This window comes from Xyrauchen texanus, chromosome 28, assembly GCF_025860055.1.
Source record: "Xyrauchen texanus isolate HMW12.3.18 chromosome 28, RBS_HiC_50CHRs, whole genome shotgun sequence".
NCBI classification, from domain to species: domain Eukaryota; kingdom Metazoa; phylum Chordata; class Actinopteri; order Cypriniformes; family Catostomidae; genus Xyrauchen; species Xyrauchen texanus.
Window position 1 is genome coordinate 1,696,416 of NC_068303.1, and position 25,861 is coordinate 1,722,276.

Sequence of the window (25,861 nt, forward strand, 5' to 3'; positions counted from 1 at the left end):
ATTTTTTTTATCAACTTATTTTAATAGTTTTTACATGTATAATTCTTCAGAAACTTCATAGCAAAGCCTTAGCAACCACCCAGAACACCTCATCTGATGCACAGATATGCCCTAGCAACACATTAAACTGCATAGCAATGCCCTAGCAACCACTCAGAACACCCTAGCAACACATTTAACTGCATAGCAATGCCATAGCAACTACTAAGAACACCCTAGCAACACATTTAACTGCATAGCAATACCCTAGCAACCACCCAGAACACCTCATCTGATGTACAGGAATGCCCTGGCAACACACTAAACTGCATAGCAATGCCATAGCAACTACTAATAACACCCTAGCAACATATTTAACTGCATAGCATTGCCCTAGCAACCACTCAGAACACCCTAGCAACACATTTAACTGCATAGCAATAACCTAGCAACCACTCAGAACACCCTAGAAACACATTAAATGGCACAGCAAAGCCCTAGCAACCACCCAGAACACCCTAGGAACACTTTAAATGGCATGGAAATGCCATAACAACCACTCAGAACACCCTTGCAACACCCTATACTGCATAGCAATGCCATAGCAACTACTCAGAACACCATAGTAACACAATACACTGCACAGCAATGCCCTAGCAACCACTCAGAAAACCCTAAAAACACATTAAATGGCACAGCAATACCCTTGCTACCAACCTAAAAAAAAAAAAAAAAAAATGCTTGAGCAACCACTCTGAATGCCCTAGCAACTCACTAAACAACACAGTAATGCCATAGCAACCACTCATAACCCTAGCAACACCCTAAACTGCATAGCACTGCCATAGGAACCTCTCAATACACCTTTACAACACACTAACCTGCATAGCAATGCCATAGTAACCTCTCAAACACCTTAGCAACACCCTAAACTGAAAAAGCAATGTCATAGCAATCACTCAGAACACCCAAGCAACACAAAAAAACAGCTAAATAATTCCCTAGCAACCTCCCAGACCTCTCATCAGATGCACAGAAATGGCCTAGCAACAACTCAGACTACAATAGCAACATACTAACTGCAAAGCATTACCATAGCAACCACTCAGAACACCCAAACAACACAATAAACTGCAAAGCAGTTCCCTAGCAACCACCCAGACATCTCATCAGATGCACAGAAATACCCAAGCAACACCCTAAACTGGATAGCAATGCCCTAGCAACCACTCAGAACCCTAGACATTTATATAAGCACAAGCACCATGATTAGATACCATAAAGGGAAATAAATGCTTTATCTGTGTCTTATTGTCATGGTCTTTCTCATTCAAACACAAAACAAAAAGGATTTTATAAAAACTCAATGGAAGAAAGGAATAAGGAAAATACTTCGGGAACCAAGACGGCTTTTATTAAAGTCTGTGATGTTTAAAGGTCACTGTATAACAATATATACACCGAATAAAACAATAAATAATAATGAGTACCAATAAAAGCTCATTTACGATTTTAGAAACATAAATGGTGCCTGAAGAATGCGGGGAGGGCGTTTCGTCTTGTCCTGTCAATCACAAAGGAACTCAGGGGCGTGGCCTAGATGACTTCGCCCTATTAGCGACGCGCATTGAAATTCAGATATGAATATATTAATAATTCTGTTTGCAAACCAGACACGCACATTCAGATTTTCTGACGGATGATTGACGCCTTTAAGTCCGAACAATAGGCGTCGGGTTTTAGCGAAATATAAAATAAACCAACAGAATCCGCGTTAGATCGTGATATGGATGGACTTTGATGGCTTTAGCATTAGCCTGTTAGCCTGCACTGCATGTGTGTGTTTATATCAACATAATAGCAACAACATTGTGTGTTCATTCAGATTAGCATGAATAAGAAGAGAATGAATACAATCGACGACTGACGGTGTGTTGGCGATGATGTAGAGTTTGTTTGTTCAGGTGGGTTTTTTTTGTTTCTCAACACATGTGCATGTATTTCCTGCAACATGCATCCATTAATATTTAATCTTAATTATTAAAAATGTCAAATAACATTGGTGAAACACCAGGCTTTAAATGCATAATGGTATTGTTCTTTCTGCATTGATATATGTACTGTAGATATTTTATATATGATAGTTGTTCATTTAAAAACAACACATATAATACATATAATGCATATCGTGCATGCATATAATGTATGTCTCACTGCATTGATATAGAGCTGTTATATATATATATATATATATATATGTGTGTGTGTGTGTGTGTGTGTGTGTGTATGGCGCATATATATATATATACATATATATATATATATATATATATATATATATATATATATATATATATATATACACACATAGTGTAGATCCAGATATGTATGCATCATGCATGATGGTATCTTTGTAGAATAGTTGCAATGGTTGCATGCATAAAGTGGTTTTGTCTTTTGTGTATTGATTTACAGTTAAATGCATTGTATATGCATACATCTAATGTGATGCCATTCTGCATGCATGTGCATAAAATACGTGCTATGCCACATTGACATGATAAATGTGGGGTTCCCCTGTTTAATGGGTTTAAAAGGGATAATGTAATTTAGCAATTCACTTTGCCTCCCTAATCAAACCATCATATCACATCAGACTGAGTTTGATGTTATCAATGATCTAAAGTTGGTAATAAGAGGCTTTATCTCAATTTACTAACGGTGTATCTCAAATCATACTCTGGCTTTGTTGTTCTGGAGTCTTTAACCCTTGTGCGTCAATAAAATAAATGTATATAAATGCCATCAAAAGATTATATATTAATATTATTTTCCACTTTCACTGACTTTAAGCAACATCAGTCCTGATCATAACTACCAAATATTCATTACATTTCAGGATTTTAACCCTTTAAATGCCAGTTTGTTTACATAATGCCACTGTTGTTTTATTACACACACATTGCTCAATACACACATACAAAACACACTCTGACATCCATACCAACACACACACACACACACACACACACACAGTTCTAGCTGCATTATTTATTCGGTTGTCCTGCAGGTCTCTATAATACAGAAAATAGGGGAAAAGCTTGTATTTGCTCCATAGGCTAAACATGAGAAAAATGGCGCCATCTGGTGGAAAATATTATGAAAGTGCAATATCATTGAATTTATGCTTTAATGGCACTGGGATCAAATATTGCGGTTTCAATGGGGACATTTTTGTCCTGAAGGTCCTGAGTGTAACTATTGTGTGTATTATAGATGTATTATAGGAACTGAGGTTGAAATAGCAACATTCCCCTCAAAATACACACCTTTGGCAAAATGTATCCCGTTGGCATTAACAGCCAAAATTATAAAAAAAACAAAAAACTAAAATGTCCTGAAGGTTGCACAAGGGTTAAACAGTAAAGTTGTGCGATTATTGATTTTCTTGTGTCTTTGTCCCAACCACCCCCCAAAAAAAAATCGCTGATGCTGATGTCATTTCAGCAACCCTGTGCGTTTCCTATTGACCCCCAGCTAAAGATAAGGCCAAGCATATTTAAGGCATGATGTTTACCTCCCTTTTGCTTTTATGACTTGCACAGGCAGGAGAAGGAGAGCATTTCCTGAACCCGAATACTGGACTGGAGAGTTTGTTCAATTCAGGGACCCGAGATGGAGAAGACCGAGAAGAGGCCTGGATACTTTGCCCGGTGAGTGGGCGCTCCGTTACACAGGAAACACTTAAGAGGAAGTGTGAGGGAATGAACAAGTGACTGATGTATTTTATCTGTCATTAACAGCTGAGAATATATATGGTAATGATGTGGTTGGACTGAAGAAGGAATTAATGACTAGTTTTCGGTCGTCTGAGAATATCTTTATTAATGCAGATATTACTTTAGGCTTTGCTGCAGGTGTTAAAATGTCATTTAAAGGAATAGTTCATCTAAAAATGGATGATTTTCTCATTATTTTTTTAACTCCATCCAACTTGTGCGCTATATTCTGAATCTTCTGAATAGGGCTGAATATTGCCAACCGCCTCACGTTACTGTAGTTATCGTGATACATGTTAAAATTCAATATATCGCAATGCATCCCAATATCATTGTTACATCACGATTGAAGCTGTGTCGAACATGTCCCATAAGCTGGGTTTCCATCCATATATGTTTGTGTATATTTTGGATATGGCATCAAAAATGAATATCGAATAAAGTTTCTAAAATGTGCATAAACTACAATGGAAACACATTTGCTGAATATATTCCTTTTAGAGCTGTCAAAGTTAACGCATGTTAACCTAGCAACCACCCAGAACACCTCATCTGATGCACAGGAATGCCCTAGCAACATACTAAACTGCATAGCAATGCCATAGCAACTACTAAGAACACCCTAGCAACACATTTAACTGCATAGCAATGCCCTAGCAACCACTCAGAACACCCTAGCAACACATTTAACTGCATAGCAATGCCCTAGTGTTCTGAGTGGTTACTCAGAACACCCTAGCAACACATTTAACTGCATAGCAATGCCATAGCAACTACTAGGAACACCCTCGCAACACATTTAACTGCATAGCGATACCTTAGCAACCACTCAGAACACCCTAGCAACACATTAAATGGCACAGCAAAGCCCTAGCAACCATCCAGAACACCTCATCAGATGCACAGAAATTCCCTAGGAACACTTTAAATGGCATTGAAATGCCATAACAACTACACAGAACACCATAGCAACACAATACACTGCATAGCAATGCCCTAGCAACCACTCAGAAAACATGTGATTAATTTAAAACAATGAACGCGTTTAACGCATTTACCATTAATAAACACTGGTTGAAAGGGCGAAACCTTTGCGACGTGCCCGTCCAGAGTCATTACAATGAAGATGCAACCTAATTATACTGGAATATAATTTACAGTAATGGCCAAAAATATTGGCACCCTTGGTAAATATGAGCAAAGAAGGCCGTGAAAAAAAAATCTGCATTGATCTTTCATTAAAAAAGTCACAAAAATGTAACCTTTAATTGAAGTAAAACAAACAGGGGAAATATCTCATTAGTAAATAAATATTTTTCTTGACTCTAATTATTGGCATCCTTTTATTCAATACTTTGTGCAATCTCCCTCTGCCGAGATAACATCTCTTGAGTCGTCTCTTATAATGTCTAATGAGGTTGGAGAACACCTGGCAAGTGATCGGAGACCATTCCTCCATACAGAATCTCTCCAGATCCTTCAAATTCAGAGGTCCATGTTGGTGGACTCTCCTCTTCAGTTCACCCCACAGGTGTTCTATGGGGTTCAGGTCCGGGGACTGGGATGGTCATGGCAGAACCTTGATTTTGTGTTCAGTGAGCCATTTTGATGTTTGTTTTGGATCATTGTTCTGCTGGAAGATCCATCAGGGCCCATTGTAAGCTTCCTGGCAGAGGTAGTAAGGTTTTGATTTATCTGTTGGTATACGATAGAGTCCATGATACGATATATCAGAACAAGATGTCCAGGACCTCTGGTAGAAAAACTGCCCCACAACATTAAAGATCCTGCACCATATTTAACCGTGGGCATTGGGTACTTAATCTCTGGTGTTTGTTGCCAAAAAGCTCTTTTTATTTTTATATCTGACCACATGACCCGGTCCCATTTGAAGTTCCAGTTGTGTCTGGCAAACTGAAGATGCTTGATCAATGGGAGAGCTTGAGGCACCGGATCAAGAGAGAGAGGCCTAGTCCACACTAATACGTTTTCATTTGAAAATGTGCATTTTTCTCTCCGTTTTGGGCTTCTGTCCGCATTGAGACGCCGTTTTGTCCGCGAAAACTGACATTTTTGAAAACGCACTCCAAAGTGGATCCATTTAAAAACGCTGTTTTCGCGCTGTAGTGTGAACTGTGATAACGGATGCTTTGGAAATCGATTGTTTTCTATCCAACCAAAACAATCAAGATGGCGGCCCGTGTTATAGCGGCGCTGTTGTGCCTGATACTCACTTTAATAGTAAAAAATAAATGTCACTTTGTACAACCTTCACATTGCATTCCTTCACAGGCGAAGGGAAGTTTACTCGGAATTAGTGTCCGGTGACCGAACACGAGGACAATTGCGTTTCAGACCAAACATGCTGCGGGGATTTTCCGCATGCGCGGTCACACGATTTAAGCCTTTTCATACGTTTCAGTGTGGACGAGCACATTTTGAAAACGTTACTGTGGACGGTTTTCAAATGTGTCCGGATTAATGTAGACGTAGCCAGAGAGAGACTCACGCGGAGTGTGACGAGGAGGAGGGCGTGGCTTGGCCGTGATGGAGCAAGAGCGAGATAAGGGGCAGCCAGAGACACCGGTTCAGGAGAGAGCCACATGTGTGTCTGTTTATGTCATTGTTATTGTCATTGTTTAAGTTAATTTATGCATTAAAAGTTTGTTGATTGTTCAGCCGGTTCCCACCTCCTCCTTACCCAAATTTTACCTGCTCTAATGCAATATAATATAATATAATATAATATATGCAGTTTCAATAAGTCATATTTATTACCGAGCTCTACCAGTCTGTCACTACTCAACACATTTGTCTCCAGAAGCTAAATCAAACCAAAACCTCCCTTTTGGGATGTCCACAATGACAAAAAATCAATCATAAGTAAAATAATGATTTTGTTGTTGTTGTTGTTGTTGTTACATAATGGTCCTAAAATAAGCTTCATTCTTCATTCTACATACATTGTGGTTCACAGGCTCAAGAAGAGACGACAGCTGAAACAGAGTCAAATGGAGAAAGCTGCGGCTGAGCGGAACCAGTCGGATCCAGAGACCAAAACGGCCGTCATCTGTGAGCCCGCTACTATTGGACCATTTCAGGAGAAGACTCCAGAAGGGGAGGAGCCTGGAAAAACCAAGAGGGGCCACAATGGGCGATCAGGTAATCAATTATAGCAGTCTAAATATCAAACAGGAAATAATGTAAGGCAGGATTTGATTTGTTTGGATTGTGAACATGGGCTGTGATTTTATTGTTTTATATTATTTTTGCCCGCCCACACGGCCTTGATGATGAACAGAAAAGTTGTTTCAAGAGCCGGAGTAGGTTGTAACATTTTGTTTGAAGATTACGAATGCAAACTTTTAATTTCCTTAGAATAAAATGCACTGATTAATTATATACAGGTAGACCAGAAATGTGTAGCCTAATAAGACATTTTGTCTCATGATGTCTTTTGGGATGACGTAGTATCTGATGTGTTTTGTCAGCAATATAGACTTAAAACAGGAAGTATGTGACCAGTTCAGCACATTGAGTGTGTTATTTATCTCAGTGAAACAGACGGCAGGTTAAGGAAGACATCGCTCCAATGCAGGAAAGGGGTCATAGGCATGACTTAGAGGCGTGTAAGAGGTCACCACAACACAAACACAGTTTGACCCCAACCATTGGAAATTGTAATGACCATAACAAAGGTTACATTTTGTTTAAGTGTGTTATACACTGTTACTAAACTTGTTAAGACTTGTCTCTGATTTGTGTGTGTTTTGTGATGATGTGGCAAATCTCTGCTTGCTATTACTGTTGCTCATACTTGTGGTTAGAGGTTTGTTAGCAAACCAATGTATTGTAACTCCATCTAAAACTGGTTGTTAATGTTTTGTTGAGGTCTCTTGTTTACAGCGGCCATTGCTGTTGAATGGTGTGTATTGTTGTTTATGTAGAACACACAAGTTCGCAAGCAGCAAGCATTTCCTAATTCCTATTAAATGCATTGATTTCCTCCGTTAGGAGTTGGTGTAATGCAGTTCCAACCCCTTGAACTCTGGTGCATTTTTGGGCTGCCAGCCGCAATTTTTCGCACTCCTATTTAAAAGCTCACCATTGACACATACTGTCGACTAATTGCAAAGCATGTGTCTAATTTTTTAGAGAAGCCCCTAAATAATATTGTATGCAGTTCACCTACTCCTCATGGACTGCACCAGATTTGCCAGTTCTTGCTGTGAGATGTTACCCCACTCTTCCACCAAGGCACTTGCAAGTTCCCGGACATTTCTGGGGGGAATGACCCAAGCCCTCACCCTCCCATCCAGCAGGTCCCAGACGTGCTCAATGGGATTTAGATCCAGCTCTTCGCTGGCCATGGCAGAACACTGACATTCCTGTCTTGCAGGAAATGACGCACAGAACGAGCCGTATGGCTGGTGGCATGTCAGGATGAGCTGCAGGAAGGGTACCACATGAGGGAGGAGGATGTCTTCCTTGTAACACACAGCGTTGAGATTGCCTACAATGACAACAAGCTCAGTCCGGTGATGCTGTGACACACCACCCAGACCATGACGGACCCTCCACCTCCAAATGGATCCCGCTCCAGGGTACAGGCCTCAGTGTAACGCTCATTCCGTCGACGATAAACGTGAATCCGACGTCACCCCTGATGAGACAGAACCGTGACTGGTCCAGCGAAGGTGGGTTTGTGCCCGTAGGCGACGTTGTTGCCGTTGATGTCTGGTAAGGACCTGCCTTACAACAGGTCTACAAGCCCTCAGTCCAGCCTCTCTCAGACTATTGCGGACAGTCTGAGCACTGATGGAGGGATTGTGCATTCCTGGTGTAACTCGGGCAGTTGTTGTTGCCATCCTGTACCTGTCCCGCAGGTGTGATATTCGGATGTACTGATCCTGTGCAGGTGTTGTTCCATGTGGTCTGCCACTACGAGGACGATCGGCTGTCCTTCCTGTCTCAGGCGTCTCACAGTTTGGACATTGCAGTTTATTGCCCTGGACACATCCGCAGTCCTCATGCCTCCATGCAGCATGCCTAAAGCACATTCACGCAGATGAGCAGGACCCTGGGCATCTTTCTTTGGTGTTTTTGGAGTCAGTAGAAAAGTCTCTTTAGTGTTTTATAACTGTGATCTTAATTGTCTACCGCCTGTCAGCTGTTAGTGTCTTAACGACCGTTCTACAGGTGCACGTTCAATCATTGTTTATGGTTCAATGGAAAACATTGTTTAAACGCTTTACAATAAAGATCTGTAAAGTTATTTGGATTTTTACAAAATTATCTTTAAAATACAGTGTCCTGAAAAAGGGACGAGTTTATAAAATGTTATCATCAATAGTAATTTGTTTTGCATGCTTTTCCTGCTGGATGGCATATTTTGGACATCTAAGATGTATCATTGGCTTATTCACACAAGCGAGCTCGCAGACATGTAAAAATGGCTCATTATTTAGAAAACTCCCTGAGGTAAAAGCGGATATACATTTTTGGGCTATTTGGGGCTTACAGCAGCAGTTATCGGAGCATAAAAGAGACATTTATATTTGATTATGTACAGAAATCATATTTCACTTAGTGATTCTTTTGAACTGTGGTATTAGTGCAACAAAATAAGCTATACAGTCACATTCCTGAGAATGAGATCTTTCATTTGATATATGACATATTTCAACTCGTTTCCTCTAGGGGGCGCTAATTTTAAATGGAAATGTTTTGAGGCCTTATTTTATTATTTTACGTAACATAAATTCAGAAGCGATGGTTATCTCAGAAAAGTTCAGATTCTAAGCTTTCAGATGACACCTCATATGCCCGACTTGTGTTAAGCGTAAAATTATTTTCGCGATAAAGCGCTCCCCTTTGGATCCACCAGCGGGTCCATAGTTTCTTGATCTTGCGTTTCCAGTCTCCCGTGTTTGGATGCATTTGTATAGGAGTGAATGTAGCTCGAAGTGTAGTGACCGCCCCTTTAGCCAGTTTAGGATATTGCAGTGGTTCTCAAAGTGTGGGGCACGCCCCGTTGACATCTAAGGCACGGGTGTTATATACGAATTTAATGGCGCTTTTATGCGTGCTTTCGGAGCTTGGACCGCCACAAAATCAATCAAATCTTCCCTCAATCTTGTGTTTCATGGATGAAACACAATATAATATGATATATTATATCATATATATATACACTTACCTAAAGGATTATTAGGAACACCTGTTCAATTTCTCATTAATGCAATTATCTAATCAACCAATCACATGGCAGTTGCTTCAATGCATTTAGGGGTGTGGTCCTGGTCAAAACAATCTCCTGAACTCCAAACTGAATGTCAGAATGGGAAAGAAAGGTGATTTAAGCAATTTTGAGCGTGGCATGGTTGTTGGTGCCAGACGGGCCGGTCTGAGTATTTCACAATCTGCTCAGTTACTGGGATTTTCACGCACAACCATTTCTAGGGTTTACAAAGAATGGTGTGAAAAGGGAAAAACATCCAGTATGCGGCAGTCCTGTGGGCTGAAAATGCCTTGTTGATGCTAGAGGTCAGAGGAGAATGGGCCGACTGATTCAAGCTGATAGAAGAGCAACTTTGCCTGAAATAACCACTCGTTACAACCGAGGTATGCAGCAAAGCATTTGTGAAGCCACAACACGCACAACCTTGAGGCGGATGGGCCACAACAGCAGAAGACCCCACCGGGTACCACTCATCTCCACTACAAATAGGAAAAAGAGGCTACAATTTGCAAGAGCTCACCAAAATTGGACAGTTGAAGACTGGAAAAATGTTGCCTGGTCTGATGAGTCTCGATTTCTGTTGAGACATTCAGATGGTAGAGTCAGAATTTGGCGTAAACAGAATGAGAACATGGATCCATCATGCCTTGTTACCACTGTGCAGGCTGGTGGTGGTGGTGTAATGGTGTGGGGGATGTTTTCTTGGCACACTTTAGGCCCCTTAGTGCCAATTGGGCATCGTTTAAATGCCACGGCCTACCTGAGCATTGTTTCTGACCATGTCCATCCCTTTATGGCCACCATGTACCCATCCTCTGATGGCTACTTCCAGCAGGATAATGCACCATGTCACAAAGCTCGAATCATTTCAAATTGGTTTCTTGAACATGACAATGAGTTCACTGTACTAAAATGGCCCCCACAGTCACCAGATCTCAACCCAATAGAGCATCTTTGGGATGTGGTGGAACGGGAGCTTCGTGCCCTGGATGTGCATCCCACAAATCTCCATCAACTGCAAGATGCTATCCTATCAATATGGGCCAACATTTCTAAAGAATGCTTTCAGCACCTTATTGAATCAATGCCACGTAGAATTAAGGCAGTTCTGAAGGTGAAAGGGGGTCAAACACAGTATTAGTATGTGTTCCTAATAATCCTTTAGGTGAGTGTATATATTTATATATATATCTACATTCCATACCCATAATAACAAAGCAAATACCAGATTTTTGATACCTTTGCAAATTTATTAAAAAGAAAAAACTGAAATATCACACTGACATAAGTATTCAGACCATTTGCTATGACACCTTAAATTTAGCTCCGGTGCGTCCCATTTCTCTGGATCATCTTTGAGATGTTTCTACCCTTTGATTGGAGTCCACAGTGGCAAATTCAATTGATTGGATATGATTTGGGAAGGCACACAGCTGTCTATATAAGATATACTGTACAGCTGTAAATGCATAGCAGAGCTAAACAAAGCCATGAGGTCAAAGGAACTGCCTGCAGAGCTCAGAGGCAGGATTGTCGAGGCACATATCTGGGGAAGGCTACAAAATAATTGGGCCGCATTGAAGGTTCAGTGGCCTCCATAATACTTGAATGAAAGAAGTTTGGAACAACCAGGACTCTTCCTAGAGCTGGCCACCTGGCCAAACTGAGGAATCGGGGGAGAAGGGCCTTGGTTTACCAGAGTGACCAAGAACCCAATGGTCACTCTGGTTGAGCTCCAGAGATCATGAGTGGAGATGGGAGAAACGTCCAGAAGGACGACCATCACTTCAACCCTCCACCGATCTGGGCTTTATGGCAGATTGGCCAGACGGATGCCTCTCCTTGGTGTAAGATACATAAAAAAAGCACCTAAAGACTCTCAGTCTGTGAGAAACAAGATTCTCTGGTGTGATGAAATAAAGATTGAACTGTTTGGCCTCAATTCCAAGTCTTACCAGACACCTTTTGTAAAGTGTGTGTGTGTGTGTGTGTGTGTGTGTGTGTGTGTGTGTGTGTGTGTGTGTGTGTGTGTGTGTATATATGAGGGCTAATTTCGAGATTCTTGCGGCCCACTGGACATGGGTATCATCATAGTTATCTGTCCATCCATTTTCAACCGCTTATCCGAAGTCGGGTCGTGGGGGCAGCTGCTCCAGCAGGGGGCCCCAAACTTCCCTACCCCAAGCCACATTAACCAGCTCTGACTGGGGGACCCTGAGGCGTTCCCAGGCCAGTGTGGAGATGTAATCACTCCACCTAATCCTGGGTCTTCCCCGAGGCCTCCTCCCAGCTGGACGTGCCTGAAACACCTCCCTAGGGAGGCGGCCAGGGGGCATCCTTACCAGATGCCCAAACCACCTCAACTGGCTCCTTTCGACGCAAAGGAGCAGCGGCTCTACTCCGAGCTCCTCACGGATGACTGAGCTCCTCACCCTATCTCTAAGGGAGAAGCCCGCCACCCTTCTGAGGAAGCCCATTTCGGCCGCTTGTACTCGTGACCAAGTTCTTTCAGTCATGACCCAGCCTTCATGACCATAGGTGAGGGTAGGAACGGAAATTGACCGGTAGATCGAGAGCTTTGCCTTCCGGCTCAGCTCTCTTTTCGTGACAACGGTGCGATAGAGCGAGTGCAATACCGCCCCCGCTGCCCCGATTCTCCGGCCAACCTCCCGCTCCATTGTCCCCTCACTCGTGAACAAGACCCCGAGGTACTTGAACTCCTTCACTTGGGGCAATACCTCCTTCCCTACCCGGAGTACGACTCCATCGGTTTCCTGCTGAGAACCATGGCCTCTATATCTGTTATTTATATTATTACTGTTGTTGTTGATTTTATATTTGAGTTTCCTAGGCTAAGTTGCACATGCTGTAAATATAACTGTTGTCCAGTAAACAAAAAAGTTTATGATTAATTTGATCTTTATGGAGAAGATCAATCCCATTAATTTCAGATATGGCTGAATTGCATTGCATGCTTTGAAGTAACTCCTAGGGTCTCTTACAGGAGCGTTGCATATATATATATTTGAAATTATAATGTGCTTCTGTCTCATAGCCCACCAGGAAATATCCCGCCTCTCCCGATGGCTGATTCTACCCTGTATTCGAGGCCTTATCCGGTTATAACTGTAAATTACTTTGGATAAAAGTGTCTCCTAAATTTTTTTTGTTTTTTTCCAGATGACCACATTAAGACAGACAGTCAGACCAAGAAAGAGAGATGTAAACCTCCAGGAACCGTGGAGTACACCGTGAGTTCTCTCGCCTGAGACACATTTACTGCAGGTATCTCTTAAGCCCCGTACACACATGCAGCGACTCCAGCGACAGAGCGACCTCATCTCGCCTACTGGCGACTTCATAGTGCAGAGACTAGCGACATCAAGCGATAAAGTCACAGGATGTGTGTACAGGGCTTTAGACGCACACACACACACACACACACACACACACACACACACACACACACACACACATCTAGGTGTTTTTAGAGACCCTTGTAAATAAACGTATGCATTTACCTGCATCAAACTGAATGTTTATTTATACAGGTTGGACCAAAAGACACTTTGAACAGTATTGCTCTGAAATTCAATGTTACTCCAAATAAACTGGTGCATCTGAATCGTCTCTTCTCACACAGTGTTGTACCTGGACAGGTGAGTTTCACACACGTACACTTCTAAACCACTTATAACAGTGTAATGAGAATTTGGTAGTAAAATGTGCTTCATTGTCATGATAATAATCACAATGCAAGATACTGTAAGTGAAAAGACAAAGATATAATATGTATATGTATGCATGTATGTATTTGCATTATCTGAATGATATATTTACAAATTATATTTATTTGGTGGCCTCTTAACCGATTATTCAGCTTATTCCCGGCCTAAAAGGTTTTATTAAACATGCTTACTAACAATAAAGAGGACAAAATCATCTTTTAAAATATACCTGTAAATGACATTCACTGAATTAAAGGGAAAAAACTAATTGATTTTTATTGTTTAATTAATTACAAATTTCACTGCACAAAAATCCTCTTATCAATTGTTTTTGTCTTGTTTTCCATTTTAATATTATCTAAAAAACTCTTAAAACAAGATGCATTTAATTGAGAAGCAACATGTAAGATATTTAGACTTGCTTTAAGAGAACGTATCTAAAATAAACGTATTTTGTATATAAGTGTATTTTTTCACTTGTTCATCCTTCTGCTGCTTCTCAGGTAAATGTATCCTTGTTTTAAGGATTTATCGATATTTAAAAAATATTTAAATATAAAAATTAAGCAAATATTATATGCAAAATTCTCAGATAACAATTTTTTCTTCTGCAGTATAGCTGCTAAAGTAAATGTACATCAGGAGTTTTAGATATTTATATTGGAAAATAAACCAAAAAAGACGAATCAAACAAATATTTGTTTGCATTGTATAATGGGCGAATACTGCACCCACTCACCTTTTGTGTTCACTTGATTTCAATCCATCTTTAACTCTCAAACAACAAACTCTTTCTTCTTTATAGAGCTGCGTATCACCGATTTTCTTCCCCATAAGATACACACGTGACACTCATATTATAATTCACTGTCACGAGCAATCACGTTATAATCTAGCTGCAGTGAGCGTACAATTGCCTGATGAAGGCTTTTGTTGGCAATTGTTAGTCTATATATTCCATTTCAAGATCGTAGTCCATCAACAGACCGAGATGATGCAGGCAGAGATCAGGGATGTGAAACGCAGTTCAACCTGGCTGGTAAATTCGGTGAGGTTCGGTGCGGTCCATCCTAAATCCAATGTTCAGACAACGGCATGTGAAGTATCTCATGTCTTATGGTTAGAGTTGGCATCAGTTAATCCTCTGAAGCCCATCATAATAGACTGAAGTGATGTTTGGCTGGCACGGGCAGCATTTAGTAGTCGTCACTTGCAGTGGAGTCCAACACGAAGCATGAATGGTGCTGGATCCAGCCGGTTCTGGTGACCTCAGGATAGGAGTCCCGAGGTTGAGACTGGGAAACAAATTAAATAATATAAGCATAGATGCCATTCAAATGTTTCTGGTTCCGGCAGACTAAACTAAAGCAGCCTAATTGTGGGTTGGAGGATAAATTAGGCGTATGTCTGGCTAAATAGACGAGTCTTTAATCTAGACTTAAACTGAGTGTGTCTGAGTCCCGATCAGTGTTAGGGAGACTATTCCATAGTTTAGGAGCCAAATATGAAAAGGATCTTCCTCCTCTTGTTGATTTTGTTATTCTAATAACTATCAACAGGCCAGAATTTTGTGATCATAATGAACGTGATGGAATATAGTATGGTAGAAGGTCACTTAAGTACTGCGGAGACCATTCAAAGCTTTGTATGTAGTTAACAGAATTTAATTAATATGGAATTTAACAGGTAGTCAATGTAACGATGATAAAATGGGGCTAATATGATCATATTTCTTGGTTCTCGTTAGCATGTGACATCAATTTCAGTGACATCAGCTTGTTTGATTTATTAAAAATGCAGTTTTATTACATTATCAGGGCTCGCAACATTTCTAAATCTATGGTAGCCCTTCAGGCAGGCACTCTTCAGATTTTGGTAGCCCAAAATGTATTTTACTAGCCCTGAAGTCAACTGAAGTCATAGATGAGAAAATGGGTGGTGGAGGACGAACCTCAGTTCCCTCCGCATCTGAGACCGTCAGTCCGTGCATCTTATCACGTGACTCATTGAGCGTGTTACCGTGGAGACGTAGCATGTGTTACCCCATGTGACTCAACCCTCCCTAGCAACCGGGACAATTTGGTTGCTTAAGAGACCTGGCTGGAGTCACTCAGCACGCTCTGGATTCAAACTCGCATCAATACTCGCTGAGATACCCAGACCCAGATCTTGGTTTTCTTATTATCTTTTCAGTCGCATTACGCTTGTATGTCTTCAAAAGTCTGGCGAGTAAAAACAAACGTTTACTAGCCAATGGCGATTCTTTCTCCAACATGACCGTAGAGGGTTGCTTGAGGATTTTTATTATGTTTAATTTGGTACAAATTCACTGCAAAAAAATCCTATTGTTATTGAGTGTCTTTGAAATGAACACATTTGTGAAAATTAGTGCTACGTGTTATTATTTCAGTTTTTTAAACTGGCTTTCTCCTTGCCCACAATCCCCACAGAAACTGTTTGTCCCTGATGTGGACCAATCAGAAGGCAGTTCTCGGGTCAATAGCTCTTCTGAACGGATCACAACAGAGTCATCGGAGAAAGAGTCGAAGGTAAGATGGGTGCTTAAAAGTTATTTAATACCGATGGACTATTGTTGGCAGCTTGTACTCTTTAAATGAGTCTCTGTATGGATTAATCATTTTAGTCATAATGTAAACATTCCTGCAATCATCATGAATCCAAGGGTTTTTATATCTGGCAGTAAACAGAAGTAACCTATCTGTGATGTGTCTGGCAGGATGGTGGTTTGAGCTGCAGATCTGGACGTCGCTTACGAAGGGAACTATCACCGCTGTCTGAAGACGAGAGTCCAGCAACTGTTAAATTCATCAAGATGAGCTGCAAATACTTCACTGACGGCATGGTGAGGATTGTTAGCCGACCATGTTCACTTCAGTGACGTCAAATGTGCGAAGCTGAGATTTAACTCTATTCAGGACTAAATCCTAAAATAATCCTAAATAAAGGATGTGACAATCTGTTATATTCAGAACTCAAAACTTGAACATTTATTGAAAATAAATTGCAAAAATGGTTTGTTTGGAAATCCTATTGATTATGACATCACAACTATGAGCCCATAAACGTACTTTGGCAAGAAATAGTATGTGAACCCTATGAAATTGCCTTTATTTATATATCAATTTGAATTAAAATCTGTTTTAATCTTCATTTAAGTTAGAATAATGAACAAACACAAACTGTTTTAACTAAAAACACAAATTATTGTATTGTTCTTGTACATATTGAATACATCATTCAAACATTCACAGTGTAGGTTGGGGAAAAGTAGGTGAACCCCTTGTGCTAATGACGTCAACTAAAGCTAATTAGAGTCAGGGGTTGGCAAACCTGGCATCCAATTAATGAAACCAGATTGGAGGTGTGGGTTAGAGCTTAGATATTCATCTGTCCACAGTTAGACAAACTGTCTATAAATGGAGATGATTTAGTACTATAGGTACTCTCTCTAGAAGTAGCCGTTAGATATACATCTGTTCACAGTTAGACAAACTGTCTATAAATGGAGATGATTTAGTACTATAGGTACTCTCTCTAGAAGTGGCCGTTAGATATACATCTGTTCACAGTTAGACAAACTGTCTATAAATGGAGGTGATTTAGTACTATAGGTACTCTCTCTAGAAATGGCCGTCCTGCCAAGATGACTCAAAGGGCACACCGCAGAATGCTCAATGATGTAAAGAAGAGCCCTTGAGTGACAGATAAAGACTTGAAGGAATCATTGTAACTGCTTAACATCTCTGTTCATGAGTCTACTATACAGAAAATATTAAACAGGTATGGTGTTCATGGCTGGACATCATGAAGGAGCTGCTGCTGTCCAACTAAAAAATTGCTGCACACCTGAAGTTTTCCAGAGACCACCTTGACACTCCACAACACTACTGGGAAAATGTTTTGTGGACTGATGAAAAAAAGGATGACTTATTTGGGAAGAATATGCAGCACTACGTATGGCATAAAAAGGGCACCGCATATCAACATGAAAACATCATCCCAACGGTGAAGTATGGAGGAGGGGGCATCATGATTTGGGTCTGATTTGCTTCTTCCGGGCCTGGATCACTTGCCATCATCAAGGGAAAAATGCATTTCCAAGTTTATCAAGATATCTTACTGGATAATGTCAGGGTGTCAGTGTGCCTGCTGAAGCTCAGTAGAAATTGGTTGATGCAGCAGGACAATGACCCTAAACATCAAAGGAAATCCACAACAGAATTACACAAAAAAAAAAAGAAAATGCTCCCAGTCAGAGCCCAGACCTTAACCCAATAGAGATGCTGTGGAATTACCTCAAGAGAGCCGTTTGCACCAGACGTCCTAAAAATATGGCTGAGCTGAAGCAGTTCTGCAAAATTCCTTCTGAACATTTGTGCAGGTCTATTCCGCAGCTACCGGATTGGTTATGCTTGCTAACTGCTTGGTTGAGTTTATTGCTGCCGATGGAGGATCGACCAGTTATTAAATCCAAGGGTTCACTTACTTTTTCCACAACATTGTGAATGTTTAATGGGATGTGTTCAGTAAATAAATGAAAGATTATAATTGTGTGTGTTGTTAGCTTAAGCACATTGTGTTTGTCTAAACTTGTGCCTTTTGATTATGATGATTTTATGACCAATTAATGCAAAAAAAAAACAGCCAATTCCAAAGGGTTCACATACTTTTTCTTGCCACTGTACATGGTTTAGTCTCAAAGGAAATGTCCACGTCATATTTTGCTTAAAAAAAAAAATTTAATAAAAAAGAAAGTATAGAATAATATTTTGCACAAAGAAAATAAAGCCGTGAGATGTTTTTCATTGTGACCTTATTTTTCTCTCCCAATTAGCCACATTTAAATGCCCCAAATTTCATAACTGTTAAAATATGATATATTATTTCATTGGGAAAGTACAATTTAAGGTATAATTTGAGCTGACCTGATGAATAACAGTTGGAAGACAATTAAAAAAATAATGGTTGTCAAAAACTAAATTACGTCTCTAAAGGAACTTGACTAACATTTTAGAAGTAGAGTCGATTTCTTAAATTTTTCTGATGTTTCATTGGTTGTGTGTGCTGCAGGGCGTCGTTGGGGGGGTGATGATTATAACCCCCAATAACATCATGTTTGACCCGCACAAGTCTGATCCTCTGGTGATTGAGAACGGTTGTGAGGAGTACGGCCTCATCTGTCCGATGGAGGAGGTTCTGTCTCTGGCGCTGTATGACGATGTGTCCCGTATGAAGCTTAAAGATGCGCTGCCATCGTAAGAAACTACCTGTTTTTCACCCATCTTTATCACTGGTTAACACGTTTGGGTTAGTTTACACCCCAAAAACAAAATAAATATTATTTTGCATAAAGAATTGATTTTAGTTGCACATGGAACATACGAAACCGAGTGTCAAAAATTATTTTGTGTGGTAAGAATTAGCATGTGACAGGAAATCAGGGTTCCCGTGGATCCTTAAAAGACTAGTTTTCACAAATATTTTTTCTCCTAATTTGGAACACCCAATTCCCACTATTTAGTAGGTCCTCATGGTGGCGCGGTTACTCTCCTCATTCCGGGTGGTGGAGGACAAGTCTCAGTTGTTTCCGCTTCTGAGACCGTCACTCCGCGCATCTGATCACGTGACTCGTTATGCATGACACCGCGGAGACTCATAGCATGTGGAGGCTCATGCTACTCTCCACGATCCACACACAACTCACCACACGCCCCATTGAGAGAACCACTAATCACCACCACGAGGAGGTTACCCCATGTGACTCTACCCAGTCTTAAATATCTTAAATTATACAATAAAAGTCTCAGACTCAGGCGGCCTGGGTATCTCGGTGAGTATTGGCGCTGACTATCACATCTGGTGTCGCGAGTTTGAATCAGGGTGTGCTGAGTGACTCCAGCCAAGTCTCCTAAGCAACCAAATATTCCCGGTTGCTAGGGAGGGTAGAGTCACATGGGGTAACCTCCTCGTGGTCACGATTAGAGGTTCTCGTTCTCTGTGTGGTGAGTTGTGCGTGGATGCCGCGGGGAATAGCGTGAAGCCTCCACACGCTACGTCTCCATGGTAACGCGCTCAACAAGTCACGTGATCAGATGCGCGGATTGACGGTCTCAGACGTGCTGGCAACTGAGATTTGTCCTCCACCACCCGGATTGAGGCACTACGCCACCACGAGGACTTGGAGCGCATTGGAAATTGGCCGTTCCAAATTGGGAAGAAAAAGGGGAGTCCAACACATTATCGAATCAGCACAATCCAATATCAGTTGACCTCTAATTTGTATTTATATAATTGAACATAAACCAATTTTAATGTGATATAAATGTGGAAAACATGTCTTGAGGATTTTAAACTTGCATAAAGTCTCCCCTGTGTTACTGATGATCAATGCTAAGGCCATTGTGACAGGGCAGAGGGCGGGGCCAGATGTGTAGAATCACGACCCGGCCCCGCCCTCCGCCCTGTCACGGCCATATTGAATGTGTATGTGTGCCCCTGCCTGTTTAAGAGTCTGTGATACATGATTTGTTTTTAAATTGTGTTGGTTTGTTTTGGTATGGTGATACGGTACTAATTTTATTTGTTCAGGTCTTGAAAAAGGTTTTAAATTTGATTTTAAAAACTCTGCAGCAACCCTGATAACATCTCAAGCCCTTCCAACATCAAAAGTGACGTCATTAATTTTGAAAATGCGCATTCAAAATTATATAAAAATTATTATTAAATATCCATTCCTGATATCAACATGGTATTACAAATAGTAAAAAATAAACATAATTTTTTATATCTGTAACTGCGTTTTCACTAGTAGAATTTCACAATTCTTTGACATTCACTCCTGTTTTAATCACAAGTAGAGATTTCTATTTTTAGTCATTTTTGACTACCTTAATATCATGATTTTATTTTATATAATTTCAAAATTACTTTGTTAGTATCGCTGAAACGATTAGTCGACATTATCGACAACGTCGACAATAAAAAATTGTCGACAAAAAGTTTCGTTGTCGATTAGTCGTCTGATTTAATTTAATATAACATGAGATCTTTTGAAACGCTAATGATGACGCGGGAGAGCCGCACTTCAGCTCACAGTACAGACGCACTCCAAACTTTCCACACAGATTAAGCTGATGTAGATCGCAGAGTATTATAATATAAAAATGCAAAATAAGTAAATACAGAAGCAGTGCCGTCGTGAAATAAAGCAGAGTCTGTCAGAGCGTCTAAAAAGGAAACACTGTGCCGTTATACACTGTATTTATTATTTGAAATTTAATAAAGGATGCATTAATGACGCGGGCTGTATAAATAAGCACAAACTCCGTAACTGACATTTGTCTGTGCGGTCAGAGCTGCTTATCGCGTGTAAAACAGCGCGAGAGAGTTTCAAACTTCTTCCGGCTGATACACTGTCCCGCGCGGAGACGCTCATCACTGGCGTACGCTCGCTGCAGCTAGATTATAACGTGATTGCTCGTGACACTGTGAATTATAATATGAGTGTCACGTGTGGATCTTATGGGGAAGAAAATTGGTGATACGCAGCTTTATAAAGAACGTTTTGTTTTGGGGGGTTTCCAATATTGGAGAATTTTGAATATAATATTTAATTAATTTAAATATTTAAAAATATCAAAGTCCTTAAAACAAGATACATTTACCTGAGAAGCAGCATATGGACAAGTGAAAAAATACACATATCAAAATACATTTATTTAAGATGCACCCTCTTAAAACACGTCTAAATATAGATGTTGTGTTTTAAGAGGGTGTTTTATATGTTGCTTCAATTAAATGCATTTAATTTTTTAGATAATTTAAAAATGATCAAGAACACTTGATAACAAAAGGGTCATTTGCAGTGAATTTTTTTAATTAAACAAATAAAGAAAAAATCAAGTAGTTTTTTTCCCTTTAATTCAGTGAATGTCATTACAGGTATATTTTAAAAGATGATTTTGTCCTCTTTATTGTTAGTAAGCATGTTTAATAAAACCTTTTAGGCCGGGAACAAGCTGAATAATCGGTTAAGAGTTAACGATTAATCGCTGCAATAATCGCCTAATAATCGTTAGATTAGTCGATTCTTAAAATAATTTTTTGGCATTTTTGTTTATATTTTTAAATGTATTTCAGCATATTAGATTTGGTAATTTGAAGAGTAATTAAACAGATCTTAAAAGTCTTTCTTACTAGTTATAATAAAATGATCAGAAATGAACATTGACATTATTAAACCAAATGACTGATATTAAAAATTAGCATTTTTTTTTAATTGTTGTAATTCAGTTGTTGATACCTGGAATGGACATTTGCACTAATTATTAATAAAAACAATGTATAGAAAATACAAATTATTATTATTATTATTATTATTATTATTATTAAAAAAATGTCTTCCTCTCAGCTGTCCATCCACATTTTCTTTTTCTCATGTTTTATACATTTAAGTTCTATTTTACAACAAATCTAGATTTTGTCATTTTAAAGTTTTCTTTTGATTTGTTTATTTTTGTTTGTGTTTTCATTGCCATTTTTTTGTTTGTTTTTCTCTTTAATTTCACCATCTTCCCTTTACGATGATGATGATGATGATGATGATGATGATGATGATGATGATGACAATGACCCCCTGTTTACGGTGGCAGTGATGAATCCCGGGATCTTTGTCCGTTATACAGGCCGGGCGAGTGGGAGGAGCTTCCCTCCGAACGCGATCTGAACCCTTTTAGCCGCTATGAGGCGCGCGGACAACCTAACCGACCAATCATATTAGACGATATCGAAGCGGCTGTCTCCGAGATGTCGGAGTGTCATGTTGCAGAAAAGTCGCCATCAGACGAAGGTTTTACCGAACTGGAACTGCTACAGAGTGACTCGAACGCTACGATGCACAGCCTGGAGGGGGCGTCACTGTACGATGACTCTGAACCAAGTAAAACACTTAGTCAGCCGGCGACGTCTTCGACCACCGAGAGAGAAGACGAAGATGAAGGACTTCATAACTGTTCCGCGGAGGTTAACACGGAGCTGCTGCAGTCCGTTCCAGATAGGTTAGTCGATGTGACCAAAACAAAACCTGAAACGATAGTTAACGGTGCAAAGGACTCTGGGAAATGTAGTTCGCCTGAACCAAGTGTTGACATAGAGGGACGAAAGAAAAGTAAGAGATCAAATTCAGCTGTCGAACTTTCAGAAGCGGAGAAACGCAGACGAGCCAGTGAAGCTGAGATGAAGTCGTGGCTGCTGAAACGGATGCAAGTGCCAATCGAAGGTGAGTGACGGGGAAGACCAGCCAATCACGGTCAAGGACACCGTTTGTTGAATGTGTTGACCAGATGAGGGTTTATCAGCTCACCTGTTAACGCAAACTTAAACAAAATCTAAATGAAAACAATTTCATTAAAGGTGCAGTACAGAAGATTCAGAAAGCCTTGTTTTTAGTGACACCTGTGGCCGTTAAGTGAACTGCAGCCTGTCGCTCGCACACGTGTACACACGCCATAGGGATGCGAGCAACCAAGCATCGCCTAAACAATGACGTAACGTCACCTGTCCAATAAGAAGAACGCCAATTTAGGGTCTGTTTTGATCCCCAAAAATGAACGAAGTTCCCTCCAGGAATCAAATGCCCTGCCGATGTTCACTCTAGTTTTCGCTCGACCGCGATAAAGTTCCCGTTTACCATGAGGCTCTCGGGAGCGTGCATACACGTCACATCCTTTGGATTTTCCCGGCAAAAGCGGCCCGCTCCCATCACATGAAAGTCAGCCTACAGGCTTTAATAGACAGTTCGGGAAGGGATAATTTTTTAAGTTGCGTTACAAGCCGTTCACACATTGGAAAAATAAAGGTGAATATTACATGAAAATTGTCACATATTGCAGCTTTAACTGGAAAAAAGATTTGGAAAAAACTCTAAAATACTTTTTCATAACTCCAAAACTAACATAAATGATCTCCGAATTAAATTGTATTTGACGCACTGTATATTATAACATTTTAAATGCTTAAAATCCACCTTAATTACAGTAAAATATATTAAAGACTGCTACTAACTAAAAGACAAAGTGTGTGAACTAACGAAAAACTAAACTGGAATGACAAATTGAATATAAAATAGAAATAAAAACTAAAAATCAAATACTGTAATAATCCTGGTCCAGAGACGATAAAACAAATATTATTGCAATTATTGCAAAAAGAAAAAGAAATATTATTTCAAATGTTTTTAATTGGAAGTGAAACTTTTAATCATTATTTTGTCATGATTAAATGTGAATATTTTGACATTTTGTTCAGGTCATTTAAAGTAACCGTAAGAAAACAAAAATTCATGATATTGGTAAAAATAACGTCTTTTTAATTTTTTTTTTATTAAAGATAACGTTGTGCGCACATTTAAGGTGCGCGGAAAGTATTGTAATACCTTTTACTTGATAGTAACAACACTTGATATTTATAAAGTCATTAAATGAAAATGTTGTGAACCCGACATGAAAACAAAGTTTGCATTTCTACGAACTTGATACGTGTTTTTAAACTAAACGTTTTCACCTTGGACAACCTTATTTATGAAAAGTAGCTTGTTTGAAATATATAAAATAACCAAATGACACACATCAGGGTTATTATTTCTCAAATATTAGTATTATAGTGCGTTCATGTACAACGTGAAGTGAGCGTTTCACGCGGCGCGATTACATACAATGTCAATGCAAAGACACGAATAGAGCGAACATGCGAAATCGCTTCAAGTTGAGATTTTTCAACTCGAGCGAGAAATCCGCGCGACGCGTTGTCGCGAAAGCCAATCAGCGTTGAGATTGTCCGGATGTCACTGATGTAACGTAGCAGCAGAAGAAATCGGGAAAAATATATTTATAAATTGTTGTAGCGGTGTGTGTGCACCTGGAGTTGTATGACACCACGTCATACATGTGCAGAGACCGTACGGATAAAGACATCGCTTGGAGGAAAGTGAGCGAGGAAGTTGGACGACCTGGTAAGTTCGGTAAATATGGGCGACTACTTGATTCCTGCTATTGGTTGAACTTTACTTTGAACCAAGTCATAGAAGCCCCGCCTCCTGTCCTTTTCCGTAAGAGAAGCGGGAATACTCGCGGGTTCACGTTACTCGCGCGAACGTGAGTTTAAACACAAATTTATAATCCAGCGGTCAAACTCGCGCGAGCAATGCGAGGCGAACGTTTTCTTCGCATTGTATGTGAACGCACCATTAGAGTTGCAAAAATTGCAAATTTCATATGAAATAAACTGAAAATTAAACCACTAATATAATATTTAGTGTGACCTGCTGGGATAGATATATTTGAAGGTTGAGCACCTCCTTTCACTGAGAGTTTATTACGTTTTAGTTTCTAATCGTGTATTGTGTTTTTGTGGAAAGTCCGTGACATTAAAATAAATCCTGTTCAAATGTGGATCTCTGATTTACAGACCTGCTGCTGTCCTCTGAAGAGAAGAGTAAAGCTCCGCCCATGTTCCTCTGCTTCAAAGTGGGCAAGCCAATGAGGAAGTCCTTCGCCATTGGTCAGACTTCTAGCCCCGCCCGCTCACATGTTGGACGGGGGCAGCAGCCAGAGTATTGGTTTGCTGTGCCACAAGAAAGGTGTGGACGAGTGTTTGGGCACGAGTCAATATAAAGTTTTCTAAACGATGATCCTCAGTCTGGTGTAATGTGTGGAAAATAATCAATAATGATGTCTGTCTGTCTATCTATGTGTCTGTCTGTCTGTCTATCTGTCTGTATCTATGTATCTGTCTATCTGTCTTTGTGTCTGTCTGTCTATCTGTATCTATGTGACTGTCTGTCTTTGTGTCTGTCTGTCTATCTGTATCTATGTGACTGTCTGTCTTTGTGTCTGTCTGTCTATCTGTATCTATGTGACTGTCTGTCTTTGTGTCTGTCTGTCTATCTGTATCTATGTGACTGTCTGTCTTTGTGTCTGTCTGTCTGTCTGTATCTATGTGTCTGTCTGTCTGTCTGTATCTATGTGTCTGTCTGTATCTATGTATCTGTCTGTCTGTCTATCTGTATCTATGTGACTATCTATGTGTCTGTCTATCTGTCTGTATCTATGTGTCTG

General features: G+C 40.1%; 1 protein-coding gene across 2 annotated transcripts in view; it reads left to right on the top strand.

Annotated features, from left to right (window-relative positions):
* Nucleotides 1-1,655: 1,655 nt before the first annotated feature.
* The window catches only part of LOC127622398 (nuclear receptor coactivator 7-like), a 36,784-nt gene continuing 12,578 nt past the window's right edge, over nucleotides 1,656-25,861 (top strand). Inside the window, exons 1-10 of one of the 2 annotated variants that reach the window (XM_052096500.1) lie at nucleotides 1,656-1,943; nucleotides 3,585-3,692; nucleotides 6,736-6,920; nucleotides 13,180-13,250; nucleotides 13,551-13,658; nucleotides 16,178-16,276; nucleotides 16,465-16,590; nucleotides 18,819-19,003; nucleotides 22,400-23,025; nucleotides 25,212-25,383. In XM_052096500.1, the coding sequence (XP_051952460.1) occupies nucleotides 3,655-3,692; nucleotides 6,736-6,920; nucleotides 13,180-13,250; nucleotides 13,551-13,658; nucleotides 16,178-16,276; nucleotides 16,465-16,590; nucleotides 18,819-19,003; nucleotides 22,400-23,025; nucleotides 25,212-25,383 (1,610 nt within the window). In that variant the 5' untranslated portion in view covers nucleotides 1,656-1,943; nucleotides 3,585-3,654. The remainder of the gene's footprint in view (nucleotides 1,944-3,584; nucleotides 3,693-6,735; nucleotides 6,921-13,179; nucleotides 13,251-13,550; nucleotides 13,659-16,177; nucleotides 16,277-16,464; nucleotides 16,591-18,818; nucleotides 19,004-22,399; nucleotides 23,026-25,211; nucleotides 25,384-25,861) is intronic. The other variant, XM_052096501.1, reaches the window with a different exon arrangement.